The 21,467-nt window shown below is 26.9% G+C and overlaps 4 protein-coding genes across 4 annotated transcripts; 2 read left to right on the top strand and 2 right to left on the bottom strand.

The window, feature by feature from the left end:
* Positions 1 to 639: 639 nt before the first annotated feature.
* On the bottom strand, positions 640 to 3,340 carry LOC128963855 (uncharacterized). Its single transcript, XM_054310378.1, has 2 exons — positions 2,377 to 3,340; positions 640 to 2,197 (listed from the first exon to the last, which is right to left on the bottom strand). Exons 1-2 carry the CDS (start codon positions 3,230 to 3,232, stop codon positions 705 to 707), a joined length of 2,349 nt encoding a protein of 782 aa, XP_054166353.1. The 5' UTR covers positions 3,233 to 3,340; the 3' UTR covers positions 640 to 704.
* A 2,527-nt stretch (positions 3,341 to 5,867) lies between these two features.
* LOC128964009 (1,5-anhydro-D-fructose reductase-like) lies at positions 5,868 to 7,143 on the top strand. The gene is made up of 4 exons (XM_054310567.1): positions 5,868 to 5,951; positions 6,042 to 6,420; positions 6,483 to 6,666; positions 6,757 to 7,143. Exons 1-4 carry the CDS (start codon positions 5,873 to 5,875, stop codon positions 7,141 to 7,143), a joined length of 1,029 nt encoding a protein of 342 aa, XP_054166542.1. The 5' UTR covers positions 5,868 to 5,872.
* Positions 7,144 to 9,103: 1,960 nt separating this feature from the next.
* On the bottom strand, positions 9,104 to 10,138 carry LOC128964008 (uncharacterized 15.4 kDa protein in ask 5'region-like). Its single transcript, XM_054310566.1, has 3 exons — positions 10,086 to 10,138; positions 9,737 to 9,852; positions 9,104 to 9,676 (listed from the first exon to the last, which is right to left on the bottom strand). Exons 2-3 carry the CDS (start codon positions 9,749 to 9,751, stop codon positions 9,104 to 9,106), a joined length of 588 nt encoding a protein of 195 aa, XP_054166541.1. The 5' UTR covers positions 9,752 to 9,852; positions 10,086 to 10,138.
* A 5,044-nt stretch (positions 10,139 to 15,182) lies between these two features.
* On the top strand, positions 15,183 to 17,136 carry LOC128964002 (uncharacterized). Its single transcript, XM_054310559.1, has 3 exons — positions 15,183 to 15,374; positions 15,460 to 15,744; positions 16,842 to 17,136. The coding sequence occupies exons 2-3, from the start codon at positions 15,479 to 15,481 to the stop codon at positions 17,059 to 17,061; spliced, it is 486 nt and encodes a 161-aa protein (XP_054166534.1). The 5' UTR covers positions 15,183 to 15,374; positions 15,460 to 15,478; the 3' UTR covers positions 17,062 to 17,136.
* Positions 17,137 to 21,467: the final 4,331 nt, after the last annotated feature.

Genomic DNA, 21,467 nt, shown 5'->3' with positions numbered 1-21,467 from the left:
TTAAAAAATAATTATTAGTAAATTAATTAATTGAGAAAGTGATATAATGAACAAAAAAAGGAACAATATAATTTATATTAAAACCTAAACTAAAGTTATTATTATTATTATTATTATTTTAAATAAAAATAAAATTTAAAATATAGATTACTTAAAACTATTATCAATAGTACAGTTAGTGCTGAAAATTTCAAGTAATACTGTATACAGTACAGTATAGTACAGTATTATCATATTGTTAATTAATGCAATACTTATTACAGTATTTTTGTAGAATTTATAAAATTTGAATTATTTTCATACTTTATTAGTAAAACCCAAACACATTAAATTTCTATTGGAATTTCTATTGACTTATTAATATTTTTAGATAAATTTATTTTTATTAGTTATAATTATTACTTGTTATCAGAGTTTGGGAAAATTCTTCCATTATTTTATTTTATACAAAGTTTTATATAAATTTGAATTAATTTTACGGTAAGACTGATGTAGAATATGAATAAATGAAAATAAATTTTTATTAGTATTACTGTATCTTATTTTATCAATCATTCAATAATAAATCTCATAATAATTGAATTATTTCTGACAAATGAAAAATTGATAATATTTTTGTCAAATGAATATATATTTAAAAAAATAACACAAAGTTTTTAATATAACATATATATATATATATACTAAAGTCTATAGATATCCATTTATTTGGTAACAAAGCCGACAATTGTTGAGCAAAAAGTCGCCCTATTGTCCGCTTGTTTTACTCGACTTTGTCCGTCAACGGTCACCATAGTGTCGGCCGCTTTAGTATTTAAGTTATAAATGTATATATCTTTAGACGATTTCTCAATGGATAGCATATTGTCCTGACAGTGCTCTGATTGCAGACATCCCTGATCGTAGTTTTGGAAAAAGTTGTATAGACCGGCCCCATAGATAAACACACTCTCGGAATTTACAATACGGAGACCCCATGCCATAGGACAAGTCACTGAACCTTTGGGACATTTACTATAATCAGGATCTGACCATTTGGCTAATGGATGGAAAGGTTCGGGTGCCGGTGGGTACGCCTGATAATAGGGTGTCTCAGTTTGTATCATTCCAAGTATGACATTCTTTGTATTGAGCAATTGATATTGATACATAACCGAATGCTCTGATGCGGTACCGTAACCCCAAACGGGTCCATCTCGGGACTCAATAAGAACACCTCTACCATTGAATACACTGATCTGAGTTGGTCCGTCCAAATCGTGATCGGCCACCCAAACCCAGTTATTTTCTAAGTATGCGCTACCGGTAGGCGCCACGTGTAGCATTAGAAACGATCCGTGGCACTCGGGTTTTGGGCTAGTACCTTTTCCACAGTTACCGCTCTGCAATCTGGTACCCTTACCACCGCCAATCCTAAAGTGGACGTCCCATAATCCAACAGCACCTTTTTGTCCTGCAGGTTCTTTTGCATTAATTTGTACCATTATAGCTCCGGGAGCAGGACCTTCAGTTGAGAATAACATATCGCTCACTTCGGCCACTCCTACATCACCCGGTTTTCCCAATTGGAATACCGGTCGTGGATTGTTCGGGTCATTAAAGTTGGCACCGGTAGCCATAATCACTGACCAAACTTCGCCTGTTATGCGTGAACCAACCGGTACTACAACGGTATCGGTGACCACATAATCGCCGGCGGGAAAGTAGATGACTTTACAACCGGCCCATTTGGTCACTGCATTTCTGATGGCTTGAGTGTCATCAGTAACACCATCTCCTTTAGCGCCTTCACTGATAACACTAATGAAGTCATTCATAGCTATATCGGTATAAATAGGTTTTGTCTTCTCAAAGAAGTTTCCATTATTATCCAATAGAACACCCGGTTTATTAGGTTTAGGTAACTGTCCTTGATGATACTCGGCCTTGCCTGATACATCATAAAATCTGCCCTGTCCCCATGAGTCGATAACTTTGTTGCCCCCATCAACTACTGTTTGGCCATTGGGTTTGGCTACTGCCCGCTGTACATTGGTCAGCTTAACGTTGTCCAGTGTGAGTGCACCGGCACCGGCAGGTTTTGATGTCGGACCGTTCACAGTTAGAACACCTACTGGTGTGTTGGATATTTCAGAGTCCATCAACAATACCGAACCGACTCCCTGTGCAGCCTCTCCTCCAGCAGTCATATCAATACCTGTTTAAACAGATTTTATATTATGTTATTTTAATCTAACTTTTTTGTAATTATTAATTAATTATTTATTATAATATGTTATGTCAAGTCAATTATCATTATTTCCTTCAATTATTAGCAAATGGTTTAATTTGAATTAATATAAAAATAATTAACTATTTATCAATTGATGGACTGACCTGTTTTGCAGTTATCAATTTTGACGCCCTTAAATGTCCATGCCCAATTCCAATTCATAAATATAGCAGTGTCGGCATTTCTGATAGWAATATTACGTGATGTGAACTGTTGGTTTCCGACCCACATACCAAAGTTGCCCCCTTCGAACACCAGGTCCGACATGAAACCTCCCGATCCATTTTCCATCCATATGCCCTGATGTTTATTGCCGGGTGCTGTACTCATTTTAACATGCACATTTGTAATGGATGTAGCCTGTGCCACCTGCCAATGTATAGCAGTGGCCGATTTTTCGGGAGGCGCTCGTGTCAGGTCGAGTACAAAGTTGCGCACTTGACGGTAGAAATTRTTTTGATTGGTCCATACTTCGTGAGGTCCGCTCAGGTACTCATCGGATGTAATGAGGGCGTGAACATTGTCACCATCAAAGTTAGGAGCCATAATCAAAGTCGGCGGATTAGTGGCATCACCGATAAATTGAGTGAAATAAAACTGTAATAAAGAGTGTGCGATGAGGTATTGTCCCGGAGGGAAGTAAACGATTGCAGGAGATATTGTTGCAGACTCACAAGTGCCCGGACCGCACCGGTCACCCTCACTGATGGCCAGATTTATAGCGGCCGAGTCATCTGTAACGCCGTCGCCTTTGGCACCAAAGTCTTTAACATTACGGAACACCTTATAAGCTCCGGGATTATTGTTAAACGGGGACTTCTCCTCGTGTTTAAGTGTCTGTAACCAGTAGTCATGTTGAGGACTGTGCTGTAGCTCTTTACCGCCACAACTCGGACCTAACGAGTTGATTCCCTCACACAGATAGCCAACCAGTGCTAAGACTAATAATATTTTAATCATTATTTTTAGTCTTTAGTCTATTGTAAGTGTTATATATAATGGTTGTAATTGATATACAATATATGATATACTGTATAACAAAATAATGACTTCGAGAAACAGCTATTTATTAGAAAAAAATTAGAGCTTTTGTTTCACAACACTTATGTGTTTTCATTAGATATGATTATCGACTTTCACTAATCAATAATAACTAATAAAACTATTTATTGAGTGGTTTGGGATTAGATGTCAAACAGTAATTTATAATTTTTAATAATTATTAATACAAAATACGTGATTAATTTTATATAAATATATTTTCTATTAATTATCTATATTTTGTATTTTCAATAACAATATTTAATGCCTATTCATATGTAATAAAATATGATCTATTCATAATTACCTATAATCAATTATTAATATATTGATTTTTTAATTTTCAGAGAAAATAGTTGTAATAAATATAATGAATATGATATTTATTTTGAAAATTCATTGTATAAAAATATATGGATTTTTAAATAATAAGTGAACATTCATTGATTTTAAAGCWAATACAGGTATAATAATATACTACATGTAAAGCATTGATAAGGTTTTAGTTTAAACAGTTTCATATCTTAACCTACGGTAATATTATATATAATTTAAAATAATTATGGCATCATTCCAAACACAATTAATTATATTATATTTATATTATATTGAATTAAAATTATTTTAATTGAAAAATGCTGCCAAGGTGATATTTAAATAAAAATATTTATAATAATATTTTCTAAAATGTTATATTTTTAAAAATTGTAATTTATATATTATAAGTTTTATAGTATTTTACTCAAAATTTTGGCAGAGGCAATTAAAAATAAACAATAATTTATTTTATGATTTATAATCTTATAATTTTTTACTTATTTAGTCTATTATTTTAACTAAACAGGAGCTAAACCTTCTTAATAAACAGATAAAAGATTGTATTAATTATTCTATGATTTTCAATGATTTAGTACTAAATTTGATAAAGTTATTAGTTATTAAAAATGTATATAAAATTGATTAAATTGTTAAAAGTATTATAAATTATCAAAAATATAGATAAAAATAGAATCTTATTATTAATATATTATTCCACTATAAAAAACATTTAATATTATACAGTAATATAGAATTAAATTATCAATAAAATATTGATAATTTATTAATAGTTATTTTTATAACACTTGATTTTTTTTGTAAAAACAAAATATTTGTAAGATAATTAATTATAATACTTTAATTTAGTATTTTTTCGAGTTTAGTTTATATGTACCAGTATATAATTATGATTTATTTTATTGAAATGATAGGTGCATAGTAAAGTTGTCGATTTGTGGAGAGTTAACATATAAGTGCTAAATTAAACAATAACAGATTAGTTAGCAAATATTATAATTATTATTTAATGTAATTATTTGTTTATTTTTTAAATTTTTAATTATTTTTCATTTTATTATATATTTATCATTATTTTTTATTTTATAATATTTTTAAAACATGTACTTATAATTTTTTTCATAGTGTGTATAATAAATGAATGTTATTATAAATTTTGTTCCACAATTCGACATGTTTAGTGTATAGTTTGTTTATTCAAACTTATTAAACTTATTTTTATTATTTAGTATAATTTATGCATTTTTATAAAAAATAGTCACAAAATCAATGTAAATACTTCATAATATAAAATTTTATGAAAGAATTGATAATTATATATCAATAGTTAATTAAATTGTAAACATGTTTTTAAACAAATACAATAAAGTACAATAAATTTGGTTAAATTAGGATTTTTATATACAGTATATAACACATTTGGTATAAATTGGTAAATGTTATCTAAAATGTTATAAAAAATAATATAAAAGTAATATAAAAGTAATATAAAAGTAATTCTAATTCTTAATGTAAAATTGGATTAAAATTGGATACATTTTAAATAAAAGCATTATTAGATACAACTATAATCACTTATTTTTAGTAATACAGAACAAAAACATATGTAATTATAATTTATTTTTTATTTAAAACTTACAAATGAAGACAGTTTTCGGTGACTCGAGTGTTGTGTTCCGCAAAGTGTGACAGAAATTGTCACCGAAAACTGTCTTCATTTGTAAGTTTTAAATAAAAAATAATTATAAAGTATTGTGAAAACTACATAAAACTTAATATTATGTAATATATAAATATTTATTGATATTTGACTACTGAATTGTTTTACTTATTTAAATCGACGATTTTATTTGATTACACACAAAGATTTATACAAATTGTTAAACTTGACTTAATTAATTAAAAAACTATAATTAACCTGGACAAATTTTATACATTATATTACTGTATAAATTCATTGGTTAATATTGAACAAATTATTATAAATTATTACATATAATTATTTTTATTTAGGAATTACARTATATTCAACATTTAAGTATTAATAGCATAATTATTAACCTAAATATTTATAGCAATATTATAATTAAACTTAATTGACTTTACTTAAAAAACATATGGTATTGACAATTTAAATATAATTATTAAAATAATAATATACACAATTTTATTTTATTAAATTATTGTAATTTCATAAACTATTAATACAGTATAAGTTAGACAATGACATTCCGTTTCTATTTTATAATTGTTTGTATTATTAATTTATATTATCTAATATCGGCTGAAGAAAAACAAATAGGTTTCTAATAATTATGCATTTATTATATACTAATCTATAATATATTACAAACATTATTAACTAATATTAACTAACTCTTACTATAATTAGCACCTTTACCTAAGCACGTACTTCCGTCCGGTCGTGTATTACCACCAATAGGTTTCGGTACATTTGGATGGGGAACACATTTGAATGGTCTGACATCATATTTGTCGGCAATCGATAACGGGTACCGTTTAATCGATACGTGCAGTTTCTACGATAACAAACTTACAATAGGTCTGGCCGTCAAACAACAAATTGCTGCCAAACTGATCACCCGAAAGGATGTGTTTATAATCAGTAAAATCTGGAATACATTTCACAAAAGTCAAAGTGTTGTCGAAAACATTAGGGAAGACCTAAAAGAATTGGGTTTTGACCGAATCGACGCCGGATTACTTCATTATCCGACTTCATTTCAACCGGGAATTAACAAAACACCAAAGTATTAGTTATTTACACTTATATTAAATAATAATATTTACTATTATTTATTGTTGTTTACAGATTTGAAAACGGCTCGTATGTACCAATGTTTTGGGAGAAAGATAAGGGATATCTAGAGGCCTACCGGGGTCTTGAAGCTGCCTTTCTATTGGGTCTAATAGGAAGTATAGGATTGTCTAACGTTAATGTACATCAAATCAATAAGATCTTAGAGAATGCATATATACGACCAGTCATATTAGAGGTTTTCAACTATTTTTAAATGATATATAAATATTGTTATTAATAATTATATTTTTGATATTTATTACTTATAATAATAATAATATTATAGATTGAATGTCATCCGTTTTACAAAAACGAAAAACTAATTAATTTTGGTAAACAAAACAATATGTCAGTCATATGTTATGCACCGCTGAGGGGTGGTTCGCAAGAGCTCAAGAATAACCCGGTGCTCAAAGAGATAGCTTCCAAACACAACCAAAATGTACAACAGGTAGCCCTGCGCTGGAATATGCAAAGGGGAACCATTGTTATCCCCAGATCTCACAATAAGATCCATCAATTGGAGAACATTAAGTCTCAAAATTTTGTATTGGATGAAAATGACATGGACAAAATTAACAATTTACCTGATCTCAAAAAATTGATGAATATTAGTGGCCTACAAACTCATCCGGACTATCCATTTGGACCGGGATATGATACTGAACCTTAAAATAATAGCTATTACTTAAATAATTTAATATTTTTTGTTTGTTTGATATTATATATATATTCTCTTAAACTAAAAATTACAATTAAAAAAGAGATTTTATTAAAGTAAAATATTTAATAAAAAAATATAATTTGCATTATTATATTAAATATATATTTTTTTAATAAATTCCTGTTCAGATTCCATATATTAAGTAACTTTTTWATAGACACTTAAATGTCACTCAAATGTCACTCATTTGATCTATTTTTAGTCCTTTCGATGGTAAGCACCCGACAATCGATAGCTATTATTAACTCAGTATTAAAGTCACTATTACTTTGTTAAACCATTTCTCAACTTTCAATTACTCAAAGGCATAATGATTATAAGTTTTACTTTTATCTGATATTAAAAAAAAATTATTGAAAAATATACTGTAATACATATAATTCATTAACATAAAAATTAACTTACATTATAATCAATGTCATAATAATAAGTTATATTAATGTTGATGTCTGTTAAAAATCAACTATGTTAAGGACTATTAATTAATTCAATCAATTAGACCCATCAGCGAAAAAAACTGTAATTTATTGTACAATAATTTAAAACTCGATGACCTCTCTCTCTCCCTCAATAGTACTACACAGTTATGTTAACAAAATTGTTGGTTATTTATATAAAAAAAAAAATAATATACTTTACTGCATAACATTAAAATATTGTAAGTTTGAGTTACTTTTTCATCACTTAATAGCAACAATTATCTGCTATTGATTTGTGGTCACTAGTGTTTCGGTACTCACTTAGTACCACTTCATCAGTACAGTTGCACAGATAGTTATAGATATTTAATCCGTACGGAAACTGGGTGTTTGTGATAGATATTTAATACATTACTAAATAGTTTATAATTTGTGTGTTTATATAATATAAAGAATTAAATTATTATTCCCGTACGGCTTAAAGCACTGGTATGTCTATGACTGTTAATGCATCTGTACTGATGAAGTGGTACTAACTGAGTACCGAAACACTAGTGTCAACAAATCAACACCAGATAATTGTTACTATTAAGTGCTATAAATTTACAATATTGTAATATCATATGTGACATCAATTTTACAAATTTTAATAAATTAATATAAACTTATAATTAATTTTTATTGATTACACAGGAATTAACTTAATTTAATTGATAGTCTCTAAACAKTTATTCGTGTGATTTGACACTATATTTATGTGACAGAAAATTTATTAATTATTAAAATTATATTTATTATTAAAAAAATTGGACATTTTATTTTTATATTTAAATAAAATTATTAAAAATTTATTTTTATATATTAATATTATTTGTTAAAAATACATGTTATGCAATATTTATGTTCTAAATTAATTGCATGTAATTTAACCATAATTATAACATATTAATATGTCATTAATAAAATAATTTTTAATTTTTTAATGTAAATTATATTTTATTGTAATTTGCTATACAATATTTAATAAATGTTAGTAATTATTTATCAATAATTAAATATTAATTTTATTCTTAATTTTTACTGTATATAAAAATAATCAAACAATTATCAATTAGTAGTTTTTTAAATACAAATAAAGTTACTTAATGGGACATACAAATAAAAAATATATAGATAAACAAATTTATTACCATTTAAAACAAAATAAAAAGTAAACACAAACTTACGTAAACTATATAATATAAATATATAATATTATTTATATTAAAATTACAGATTTAAAGGATAAAACAATATATGTTACTTTAAGTTATATACTTATATAGTATAATGATTAATAACAGTGACAATGAAGTGAAATCTGAGTCAAATTATTTATATAATATTTAAAAAATATAATAAATTCAAATCACTTAAAAAATAATAAAACAAAACTAAGAAAAATTGCACATAAAATATATGCATACTATTAGCTAAAAGGACTGATAGCCTCAAAATCTGGGACTGAAATAGCCTTCAGACACGATTTCATCGATAGATTTACGCTGAGAGGTCTTCTCATCGGTCCTACCCTTATAGTTACGTCGTTTTCCAACCGCAATCATGGCCTCCACCTGATAGTCGCCATTGTTAGGCATACGTATGGCGCGGGCGGCTTTCGGGTAATCAAAACCGGCCATTGCGTGCACTACATAACCGCGCGATACGCCCTCCAGTGCCATAGCCATCCATGCGGCRCCGGTATCAAAGCTGTGGGACCGGACAAACGATTTCTTGCCTTTATATACACTGAAACGATTGGAGACGAGTATAATGAGTACCGATGCGTCTTTAGCCCACTCYTGATTGCCTGCTGTTAGCAATGATAGAAATTTGCGAAAATGTTTAGTCCCACGTTTAGCATATATGAACCGCCACTCCTGTGTATTGAAATGACTCGGTGCCCATTTGGCCGCTTCGAACAGTGGATACAGTTCCCCGTCAGTCATTTCTTCGCCCGACATTTGGCGCAATGAGCGCCGCCCTAATATCATAGGGTGTATGGCGTATTCGCTGCGGCGGCCCTATTAGTTATAATAATTTTTTTTTAGGTAATATTAAAATAAATATTTTGTATGACTTACACCAATAGCCTCCATATCGTAAAAATATGGGCCCTCTTGTAAAGCCTGATGTTTTTCAACAGGAGATACATCACGATATTGTTGGTGTGAGGAAGTGTGGTATTTCTCAAAATATCCTAAAATATTAAATTAATATAAATTTTAATTTATTTATTATTAATTAATTATTTTATAAACTTTGTCAATCATATTTGTTAAATCAATTATTTGTTATTAAAAAATTATAAATAGATAATAATAATTAAAATACATAATTTTACATTATTATTATTATATTGCATGATAATAGTAATTTTACTTTATTTGACTTAATTGTGGCATAATTACAATAAATAAAAATAAAACTTACTTTTTTGGCATACTACTTGATTAATATCAATGCAAATAAATATGAATATGATAAAAACTAAATTGATCATTTTTTCAAATATAAAATATAACTTAATATAAGTGTGCTATTAATGAATCTGTATTTTCATTTATGAAAACTATTTTTCTAAATTTGGAAATTTATAAATTGTTATATTGGTATTTACATTGATAATAACAATATAAATTTTTGAAAATAATTAAATGATTAAAAACAAATATAAAATAAAAATTTCAAAAAATACTTCAAAAATTATATGTTATAAGAAAAACAATTCTAAGTGTTATTATTAATATTATTGAGACGATTACTAAACGATGACACGAGTGATGAGAATTATTATAATATTAAATTCAATGATATTTTTGAAACAAAAGCACAATACTTTGCATAAAACAAATAAATTGTTTTTAAAATAAAAATAATAAATTTATAAGACCTTCAAATTCAATGTTTATTGAATTATAAAACACATATCTCATCATTTGATTATAATCATAAAAACTTATAATTAAATGGGCAAATCAATGCACACAAACACACATACAATATCATTAAATCGGCTCAGGTATGCTATTTTTACGGCAGTGTGGGTGCACTTGATTCACTGCTCCGATACACAATTAAACATTAATATGAAAATATATTACAATTCATATGCAAATACAGATTAATAATTTTCATGAGAAACTCTATAGACATGTTTGACAACATTTTATTATTATGACTGACTGACCATTTAAAGAGAAATAAAGAGAGAGAGAGAGAGAGAGAGAGAGAGAGAGAATAGTTGAAACAATTACCTATATATTGAGTATACCATTACAATAGCTACAGTTCCTTCCCTTGTGCTTCCAACTTAATTTAAATTATATCATTTATTATACAATAACATAATAGTTAAATAATTGTTATGCACTTTAATTGTAGTGAAAAATAAATAGATTGAGAAAGTGAGAGTGAGTGAGTGAGTGAGTGAGTGAGTGAGTGAGTGAGTGAGTGAGTGAGTGAGTGAGTGAGTGAGTGAGTGAGTGAGTGAGTGAGTGAGTGAGTGAGTGAGTGAGTGAGTGAGTGAGTGAGTGAGTGAGTGAGTGAGTGAGTGAGTGAGTGAGTTTGTGTGTGTGTGTATGTGTGTGTGTGTGAGAGAGAGAGAGAGAGAGAGAGAATAAGTGAGACTCTGAACTCATTTAAAATATAATTTAAACCAGAATTTCGTAATTCAAGGGTAATTGAAAAGTAAGTGAAAGCAAACATCAAAATAGTAATTAACAAAAATATTAATACAAAGCATTATTAGGCACAGTATTTGTATAGTTTATTAATAATTATATATATACTGTACTTATAATTATATAAGTATTAATTTCAACAAAATGTAAGCTTGTATTTAGTTTTATAACATTTAAATTATTATAATCATTTAATAACATCTTATTATTTAATAATATTTAATATGATATTTGTTTGCGGCTATAATATAAATTTTTTTGTTTATATTATATTTCTACAAATCTAAATAAATATATCTTTCCTTAAGATTTTTTTAACAAACAAACAAAACAAATAATAATAAAATTTAAGAGATAATTATAAAAGTGTTTTATTCATTTTCAACACTTGYTTATAAACTAGATTTAAAATACAATAAATGTGAAAGTCGTGTAAATATTAAACCAATAAATATATTTTAATCTATTTGTTTAGTTCTTATAACAAAAAACTATTTAAAAATTAGCATTATTTAAATTTATTAAATATTATCTAATTTTTATTAAAATATTATTAATTAAAAAATGTATTAATTATAATCTAGTTTATAGGAATCAGGTTTAAAGTATTATATAATATTAAATTTTTAAAGTTTAAAGTTTAATTTTGTTAAGTATTTATTATATTGACATCATTAACGCAAAACAATAACATTTTTATTTATTTCTAAGTAATATAATTTTCTTATAAATAATTTAATACATTTCAGACTTTTGCCAAAAAGCTGAAAACAATATTGAAAAACGACATATATTTTTAGTGACAAATCCCACATACAAATGTGTATAATGTTATCACAGAAAAAAAAATATTAGCAAAAAGTATTTAGTCTATAATTATAAATAGATATACAAATGCAATTTTCATAAACATAATGAAATAAACATTAGAGTGGTTGTAAAAATTATTATATTTACGGGATTCCCGTTTCAATTTTATTTTAATAAACATAGATATAAAAAATTTAAAAAATAATTCAACATTATTAAATTACTAAAAAAATTTAGACGTTAGAGATTAACGATAAAATATTTTTTTATGAGTTTATATTTTTATAAATAAGTTTGAATTTAAACTCAATTAAAAAGTATTTATTTAATGAATAAATTAAAATTATTTATTTAATAAAACATATTTAGTTTTGTTAAATTGTATAGTGAGTTGAGTGGCCGTTGATCAGGCGGCCAACAACTCGGGTTCGGTAAAGTATACGAAATAAGTACACGTTTTTATACGAAAGTAAACGATTTTATTTAATATAAAATATGCGACTAAACGCTGTGAAAGCTAAACGACTACTACTGTTGCGGAAACGGTAGAGTCGTTGAAATAATGCAATGCTGTCGCTGTTGATGTTGTGTTGAGCGCCAGCTGTTAACACACTCCCCGGCCGCGTATATTGTCCGAATTTTTCGACTTTCGGGTAATGTGATCACGTACATCAATCGGTGATGTGTTTCGGTGATTACGGTCATGTTTATCGTCAAACCGTCGTTGTTTGTCTTGTGGTAGACGTCCAATCGGTGTCATAGGTGGTCGTATTAGTGGACGTTTCTTTTCGCTGTAATTTGTGATATCACGCTTAACGGTAAACAAACCAATTTGAGGTATCCGCGGACTACTGCCGGAACACCTAAACGATTTGTTATGCGATTTGATCGGCTCCTGTCGTCGACATTGACGTTTCCAATGATATTCGGTGAAACCGTGTCGAAGACATCGAGGACAAGGAGTCGGCGGTATGTCATACTTACGATTGTCTTTACGATTAATGCGATTATTTTCGGTGACAATACCGACTTTTTTGACTGTCATATGTGCGACTTTCGGTTTATTCGAGATATGTCGTTGACTTCGCAGGCGCACAGTTGTCTTCATTTCTGCGATGTCGAGTCCAACGAGAACATCGTACGCGATGTCCATTACGTGAATCGTTACGTATTCGGTGTGTCCGTCCATTTGAATCTTAACGTTGACGACACCGAGTGTATACTTATCGCCGGCGATGGTACCTACTTTGGTCTTATGTCGCGCGTCCGGTCGGAGTTTCATTTGTTTTGCGACATCCTTCGATAAGATAGTAATGTCGGCGCCATTATCTATGAAAGCTCGTACGGGTTTGTCATTAATTCGTATGTCTCGATATCGTTCAGTATGCGAGACAGCGTTAACCACTGGATCCGGATTTTTCGGTTCTGTTCTCGGACAGACGCGCATCCAGTGATATTCGGTTATGCCGTGTCGTCGGCATCGTGGACATGGAGTCGGTGGCCTATCATTGTTACCATTCTGTCGCTTTTTCCAACGATTACGTTTGGGTTGGCCGTCTTCGTCGTCGATAGCGTTAACGTTAAAACTTTTATTTCTTTTTCGTGTCTCTTCGACGAGAAGCGCTATTTGTAGCCATTCTTGAGGCGTTGTCGGTCGTTGACAGGCAATCAGCGGCCTGTAGTAGTCGGGCATACCCTTCGTGAGTAGACCTATCTGTTGTTCGTCGGAGGCGCGCGCTTCGTCCAGAAGGCGGCGCATTTCGTGATAATACGTGAGTACGCTCTCATTAGCTTTGAGTTTTCGGTCGGAGGCTTCGACAAGACCGTGACCAACCATACGACCAAAACGCGCAATCATAAGAGATCGGCATTCGGCCCAGGTCAGGTTTGGAAGTTTTCGGGCGACTTCACGACAATACCAACTGAAGGCATCGCCGGTCAGGTGCTTGGCAAGCGCAAGCAGCCTCTCGTAGTCGTTATAAGCGTATGTCAATGCGGTGAAGCCATCGAGCCATTCGTCGATAGGAGTTACGGAGGAACCGCCTATAAATGGTTCACATAATTTAGATGCGTGTTTTACGGTACTATGCGGTCGTGTTGTTGAGGTATCGGCATCGGAGTCCAATCGCTGTACGCTAGTAATCGATAAACTCGATGCCGTATTGCGATTTTTAATCACGTTTCGTGCGGCGGCGGCCACTTGAGCAGCTCTGGTCAGCGTTGCCAAACGTTGTGCTAATCCATCCTGTGTCGGGTCGTCGGCCATATCGCGTGACAATGCTTCTAAGTCTGAAGCGATTGACGACAAGTCTTCATTCGTGTCTTCGGAAGTCGGGTTGAGTCCGTTCGCACCCGTCGGTACATTAAGTTCGTTACTGAATGGCGGTAGTGTTCGGCCACTACGTAATTGTTGAGACATCGTTGTCTTCGTATCGTTTCTTTAAAACGCTTTATTAACGAAAAACCGTTGAATCGATGAGAGCCGTTAAGGCGACAAAAAACCGTTGTTTTTTGAATTCAAAAGTCGTCGGTGAGTAGGTCGTCGAAGTCGATTTACTTTCGATATCCGCGAGGTAAGTATCTCAGTCGACTGCGCCAATTGAGTTGAGTGGCCGTTGATCAGGCGGCCAACAACTCGGGTTCGGTAAAGTATACGAAATAAGTACACGTTTTTATACGAAAGTAAACGATTTTATTTAATATAAAATATGCGACTAAACGCTGTGAAAGCTAAACGACTACTACTGTTGCGGAAACGGTAGAGTCGTTGAAATAATGCAATGCTGTCGCTGTTGATGTTGTGTTGAGCGCCAGCTGTTAACACAATAGTTTAATTAATAAAATCTAATAATATTTTAAAACTAATAAACTTTTTAAATATTTTAATCATTTAAGACACGGACGGGATTAAAATATTATAAAAAAACTGAAACATCACACATGCATACAATGAGTGTGTACTGGTATTTATAAAATGTTGTTCCCATTTATATTTATATTTATATTTTGACATCACATACAATATATAGTCAGAGGAAAGTTTTTTAGTGTGGGTTCGCCTTAAAGTGATATTAGATTTCATTTGCAAACAAGTTATTTATTTTTACCATTCATTTACTCATTTACTTTATGTTTAAGCGATATTGTGTTGAAACAAATGCTTAAAAATTCTATAATAAAGAATATTCTTTTCAAATAAAAATTTTGTTTCAGTTATTCACCACATATTGTAAGTATATATATATATATTTATATTTATATTTATAAAAATATAATTATTAATATATTTAATTAAAAATATAAATATTTATTAGATAACTGAGTTTTAATAAGATGTCAGAATTGGAGTCAGAGTCGGTGCCCATATCAGGTCCGACACGTGAGGAACGCAATCGTTGGCTGTTTGACTGTAAACGATGTTTCGGTAAATTTGAGACTAAACATGCATTGGAGGAACACCTAAAAAGACGACTGTTTAAGTGTCCGTTTCGTTGTAAAGCATCGTTTGTTCACAAGGATGAGCTCAAAACACACGAAAAAGTTTGCACTAATCGACTGAAAAATAGTTCATTTGATTGCTATAAAATCTATAACATGATGTATGTATTATTATATTTATTAACTTTTCAACTATAATAATATTATTTTTACATAAAAATATTAATTAAGTGTTTGAAATATTTAACTATTAAATATTATATTCATTTATACAATTTATATGCAATTCTTGCCTTTAAATGCCTTATAGATTGTGAATAATGTTTTTTCTTTTTTTCAAAAGTGAACCAAAACATTATGTATTTCGTGATTAATAAGAGATAGAGATTCACACAAAATAATAGATTAGAAGTATATATAGTTAGTTGGGTCAACATTATGTATATAATAACAAGGTTAGTCTTATTTATCATATATATATATATATAAAACTTAATTTTTATTAATTATATTACCCAAAATATGTTTATATTTTAGTGGCAGTATTATATTTTTATATATAGATATAATATTTTAGACATAAAATCTATTTTATATTCAATATAATTTTATATCTTATAATTATAGTAAATGAATAATCCCTATTTTATATATAATATTACTAAATGTATATATTATAAAATCTGAAAATATCAATAGTATTAAGAAAAGTATAATATAAATCATCAAATTTATAAAGAAATTAAATTATAATAAAAACTATTTCTAATTAACAGTAATTACAAATCAATAAACAATATACTATAAATTATGTAAAATTTAAAAAATCTTATCATWGATAATGATATAATACACCTGTTCATTGTTATGTGACTAACCTTGAATACTTTAATACAGTAAATGATATTATATATAAATATTTTATATAACTTTTTTGACATTTAACACCACAAATATTGTAAATATAAAACTGATATATTAATACAAAACTAATGCACTTTTTATTATATATTTATAGACTTAAATGTCATATCATTTACAAAGATATGAAAATAAAATATTAGTCGTAAAAATAGTTTAGAAAAAGTTTGAACAACACTTCGATAAGTGCATACATTATAACAATTATTTTGTCATTATATAAATAAATTTTCTAAACTTAAATATATTAAATAATATTTAAAATACAGTACATATTATAATTAATAGGATATTATTAATTTATAATATATTTTTATAATATATTTTTATAATATAGTAATCTACGTCACAGTTTAACGCCAAGGAAACGGGAAAAATGTCTGCCCGGTCTTAACTTATGGGTTAGATATCCCTATTGGTTTGATAGACCATTGATTGACAACTTGGGACTACCCGTACCTATCAATAGACTGCTTTACGAGGAAAGTGCTATCAATAATAAGATTCTCAAAAATCAATATCTCAAATATAATACAATTCAATTGTATAAAAAATAATACTGTAATTAATTATTTGCTAAACTATTATTGATGTTATGGTGTTATTGTTTTTTATTATTATTAATATTATTATTAATATGAAAATCAATTGTGCGCTTAAACTGCAATCTGTAAAACTATTATAAAACGAAAAATCATTAGTAAATTGATATTAGTATTATTGGTAACTAACTATTTAAAAAGCTTTTTTCGTAATTAAATACCATTAAATTTGTTTAAATCATTATATCATTAAAAGTTATTTTGTGTGAAAGTCTAAAAATAAAAACATTTTYCAAAATTTAAGTGTATCTATCAATCATCTATTTGTATCAACAATTAAAAAAAAAAAATATCATATAAATATATTTATCATATATTTGGCTAAAAACGTTAAGTGGATGAATAGTTAAAATACTGGTGCCCTCCAAAAATGGTACAGGGTCGTTTGGTGACAATATTGCGATTTTTATTTGCCGTACTAAACATATTGATAATAATTGGCGGTATTGTGGGCTTTATATTGGGAAACATCAACTTCAATGACAAGTGGTTTTATTGCGGTAACTTTATCGGAGGACAGTTGGCATCAATATCCATACTGTTCATAGTGTATGGATGTCTGGGACTGTACGCATCGATGAAGCATGATAAAATTGCTATATTAATTTATTTGGCCATATGTGTGGTCTCATTGGTGACTCGGGTGCTATTATGGGCACTGGCAGCTATGCATAGCTATAGATTGGGCTCTGAAAACTATGCTTATGTATCACTCGAGTTGGTTATTATTTTGATGTCTGCCCTCGAGTTTTATATTAACCGATAAATTATTTTTAATCTTTTTTCTTTTTATTTATATAAATAATATATAATTAATATCATTTATGTAATTACTAATAAATTGATTATTATAATAATCTCAATTTTTTGAACCGATTGGTAAAAATATTTAAAGCATCATAAAAATGTTTTTCATTATAATTATGGAAATCAATATAATTAATGTTAGATTTATATAAATATTTACAGTATTATAACACATAAACATACTGTACTTTCCTGTTATACTGTTTACAAATATCTATATTATGCAATAATTATCTAACTTATTGTATTGTATTGTGAAAATGTAATTAAATACTAATTTATTATTAATGTAATGTAAAGTTAAAAATATCAATAAATTATTCTCACATGTATTCTCATAATTACTGACAATATTATATTAAATATTATTTTAACTAATAATTTATTAATATTTTAAACATCACTCCATCTATTAATTAATAAATACAATATTGTAATTTAAGATTTAAATTTTTTCATAATAAGTAAATTTATAAAAAAATATAGAATTATATAATACTAATATTTTTATTATTTTTTACAAAAAGTGAAAATAATAATATTATACAAAAATGTTATTAGTTAGCTAAATTAAAAATACTTATAATTTTAAAAGTTATAACCAATAAACTATTCATATATTTATATCATAGCATAGCAGCTAAACAATAAATAAATAATAATAATAATAAACTTTATTAATAAACTTTTTATTATTTTTATGGAAATATCTGATAAAAGTTTTAGAAATCTTTATTTTATATTAATTTATTAACAAAATATATAATTTTAATATCAATTAGCAAATTGTTTGATTTTTTGGTTCAATAGATTTATTGTTTTATTTTCAATAGGCATCGGAAGCTTTGATGAAATAATTTGATGTAGAAATACATTATTTAAAACGATGAACAAAATTGGCACAAATAAAGTGTGAAAATTATAGTCAACAGATGTTTTACACACAAAAAATGTATTGATTATTACACGCAATATTAAATCCATATAAATGGCATATTTTAATTTAGCCAAATTAAGATTATGAAAATCACTTTTAAATGTCTCAATTTTATCGTTAATATACGTAAAAAATGTTTTTGTATTATTTTCATTGTCGATGTCTTCAAAACTAAATTGCAATATAGATTCATATCTGACATAAACAGTATAGAAAATAATAGAAAACAATTGTGATCCGGGTATTAGTGTAGTTATGAAACAATGATTATAAAAAGGCAGGTAATCGTTGTGTCGATTAAAGTTACCAATTGTGTCATACATATACAAATATATATGCAATTTAATACATAATAAATGTATTGAAATATTTAATGCATTTAATAGCCCATAATATTTGATGCTATGTTGATAATCGTAATCAATTAATTTGTTAATTAATTGATTTAATATATTTTGTTTTATTCTTAAATATACATAAGTTATAATTATTGAAAGATATTTCAGACAACACAACATTTTACAAATTAAAAGTATCGCACAATTTTCATTAAATGTAATTAATGATATCATATGTAACAATAATGATAAATATGTTATCATAAATATAGCACACATTAGATGATTGACATATTTGTGCGATGATGATAATCCATAAAATATTAACATATATTTAATCATTGTTGACTAATTTATACAATATACAGAATATACTGTAAATAAAGTAAAATTATTGAATTAAAAAGCTTTATTATTATCGCAATTATTCAATCACATTGATGTTATATAAAATTATTATTATTATTATTATTAAATACTAAATATTTTGAAACATTTAACATATATGGTAATATTGTATAACATTATACATAACAAATATTTGTTATAATAACAAAAACTACTTGTAWTGTTTAAAATGTAATATAATGTAACTAAAAATAGTAGTTTTGAATAAAAGTGATAATTTTTCTAAATAATATAGTGTCGACCACTAGCCATTTGAACATTACATTGTTTGCAACTCAAGTTATTAATATTTCAGAGCCCAGTGTAATATATAATTATATAAATAAACATATATTTTATAGATGTTTATTTACTTTGTTTAGTTAATATGATTTTTTATATATTCAATAGTCTAGACTCTAAACAAATGTATAATATTTTATTTATTAGTACAGAATAATTAAAAAAAATATTTATTTCATAGAAAATTTACTTAATTCAATATTTTGTTTATATTCGAGCAAATAATWATAAATTGTTTTTTATTACATTTCTAATTAATATTAATTATAATAACAATATGTTATAATTTAATACAGTTTTATAATATTGGATATTTAGTTATTCATAAATATTATTTAATCTTTGCCTAAATATACAGTAAATACAAAATATTAAGTAATTTTAAACTTTTCACTAATTCTTAGTATTTTTATTAAATTTCTATAAAGTATAATATATGATATCATACTGTATTCATATTCATAGTAATATAATATATTTAAATATTAGATGTTTTTATGATCAATTGTTTATAAAATATTATACTTATCAATAGCAATGTTATAATCTCATGTTTATATTAAGCTCATAATACAGTTACATAAAACCTATTATGTAAAATTTATTGTTTTTCAATGATAAAGTTAAACTCAAACATAAATACACAAAAAATGATATCATAAAATATTATACTGTACTGCATATAGTCTATTTATACATTGTATAATTGATAACAATAACTTATTTGGATAATACATGTTAATTATTGTTATTTGATATACAGTAAGTTATCTTTAAAACAGTATATTGTATTTTAAAAGATATTATTTAGAAATTATAATAACTAGTTATAAACATTGCTTTATATTACTTAAGTTTAAATAGCATAAATTTGATTGAATTTTCAAAATAAACAACTTTATATTTTGTATATTATAATTATTATAATAATATATCAATAGWGTATTTGGGTTAAATTGTCCATGTTAAATATAGTTTTGAATTAATTTAGTTAACTTTAATTATTCAATTTGTATAACTCTTTCGTGTGAATTATTATTATGTTAATATTGTAGTGTATTCAACAATATTTAATATAATATAATAAAACAGTAATATAATATATATAAATATATATATATTATTTACATAATTATCGAAATTTTTGTGTGATATGAAATATGCTGTTAAAAATAAAAATAATTATATCTAATGTCTCACAATAAATGAAATAATAAATCAATAAATTTTATATTGTAACACATGAACTGAATAACTTTAAATAATGATTTGTTAAATAAATTAAAAAACATACAAAAAAATTTTATTTGATATATATATATATATATATATATTACTCATTTAGTAAGTAAATACAATATGAAAATAACACTTGAGATAAGATAAATAAGAGGTGAATTATTATCGTTAAAATTGAATTATCATTATTACTTGTAAAACGGTTAGCAAAAAAAATTCTTAATGTAAACTAACTGTTTGTTTTCTATTTGTATACAATTTTCATTATAATTTTTTGTGATAATACAGTAAATTTATATATAATTAAATTTTCAGCAATTACAATTTATATTTTGCTGCATAAATATTTA

Source organism: Oppia nitens, unplaced genomic scaffold, assembly GCF_028296485.1.
Source record: "Oppia nitens isolate AA-2021 unplaced genomic scaffold, nextdenovo-longstitch-racon4-pilon3 scaffold8_pilon_pilon_pilon, whole genome shotgun sequence".
NCBI lineage: Eukaryota > Metazoa > Arthropoda > Arachnida > Sarcoptiformes > Oppiidae > Oppia > Oppia nitens.
Note: the sequence above shows the minus strand (reverse complement) of the source record. Positions and strands in the feature narration are given on the sequence as shown.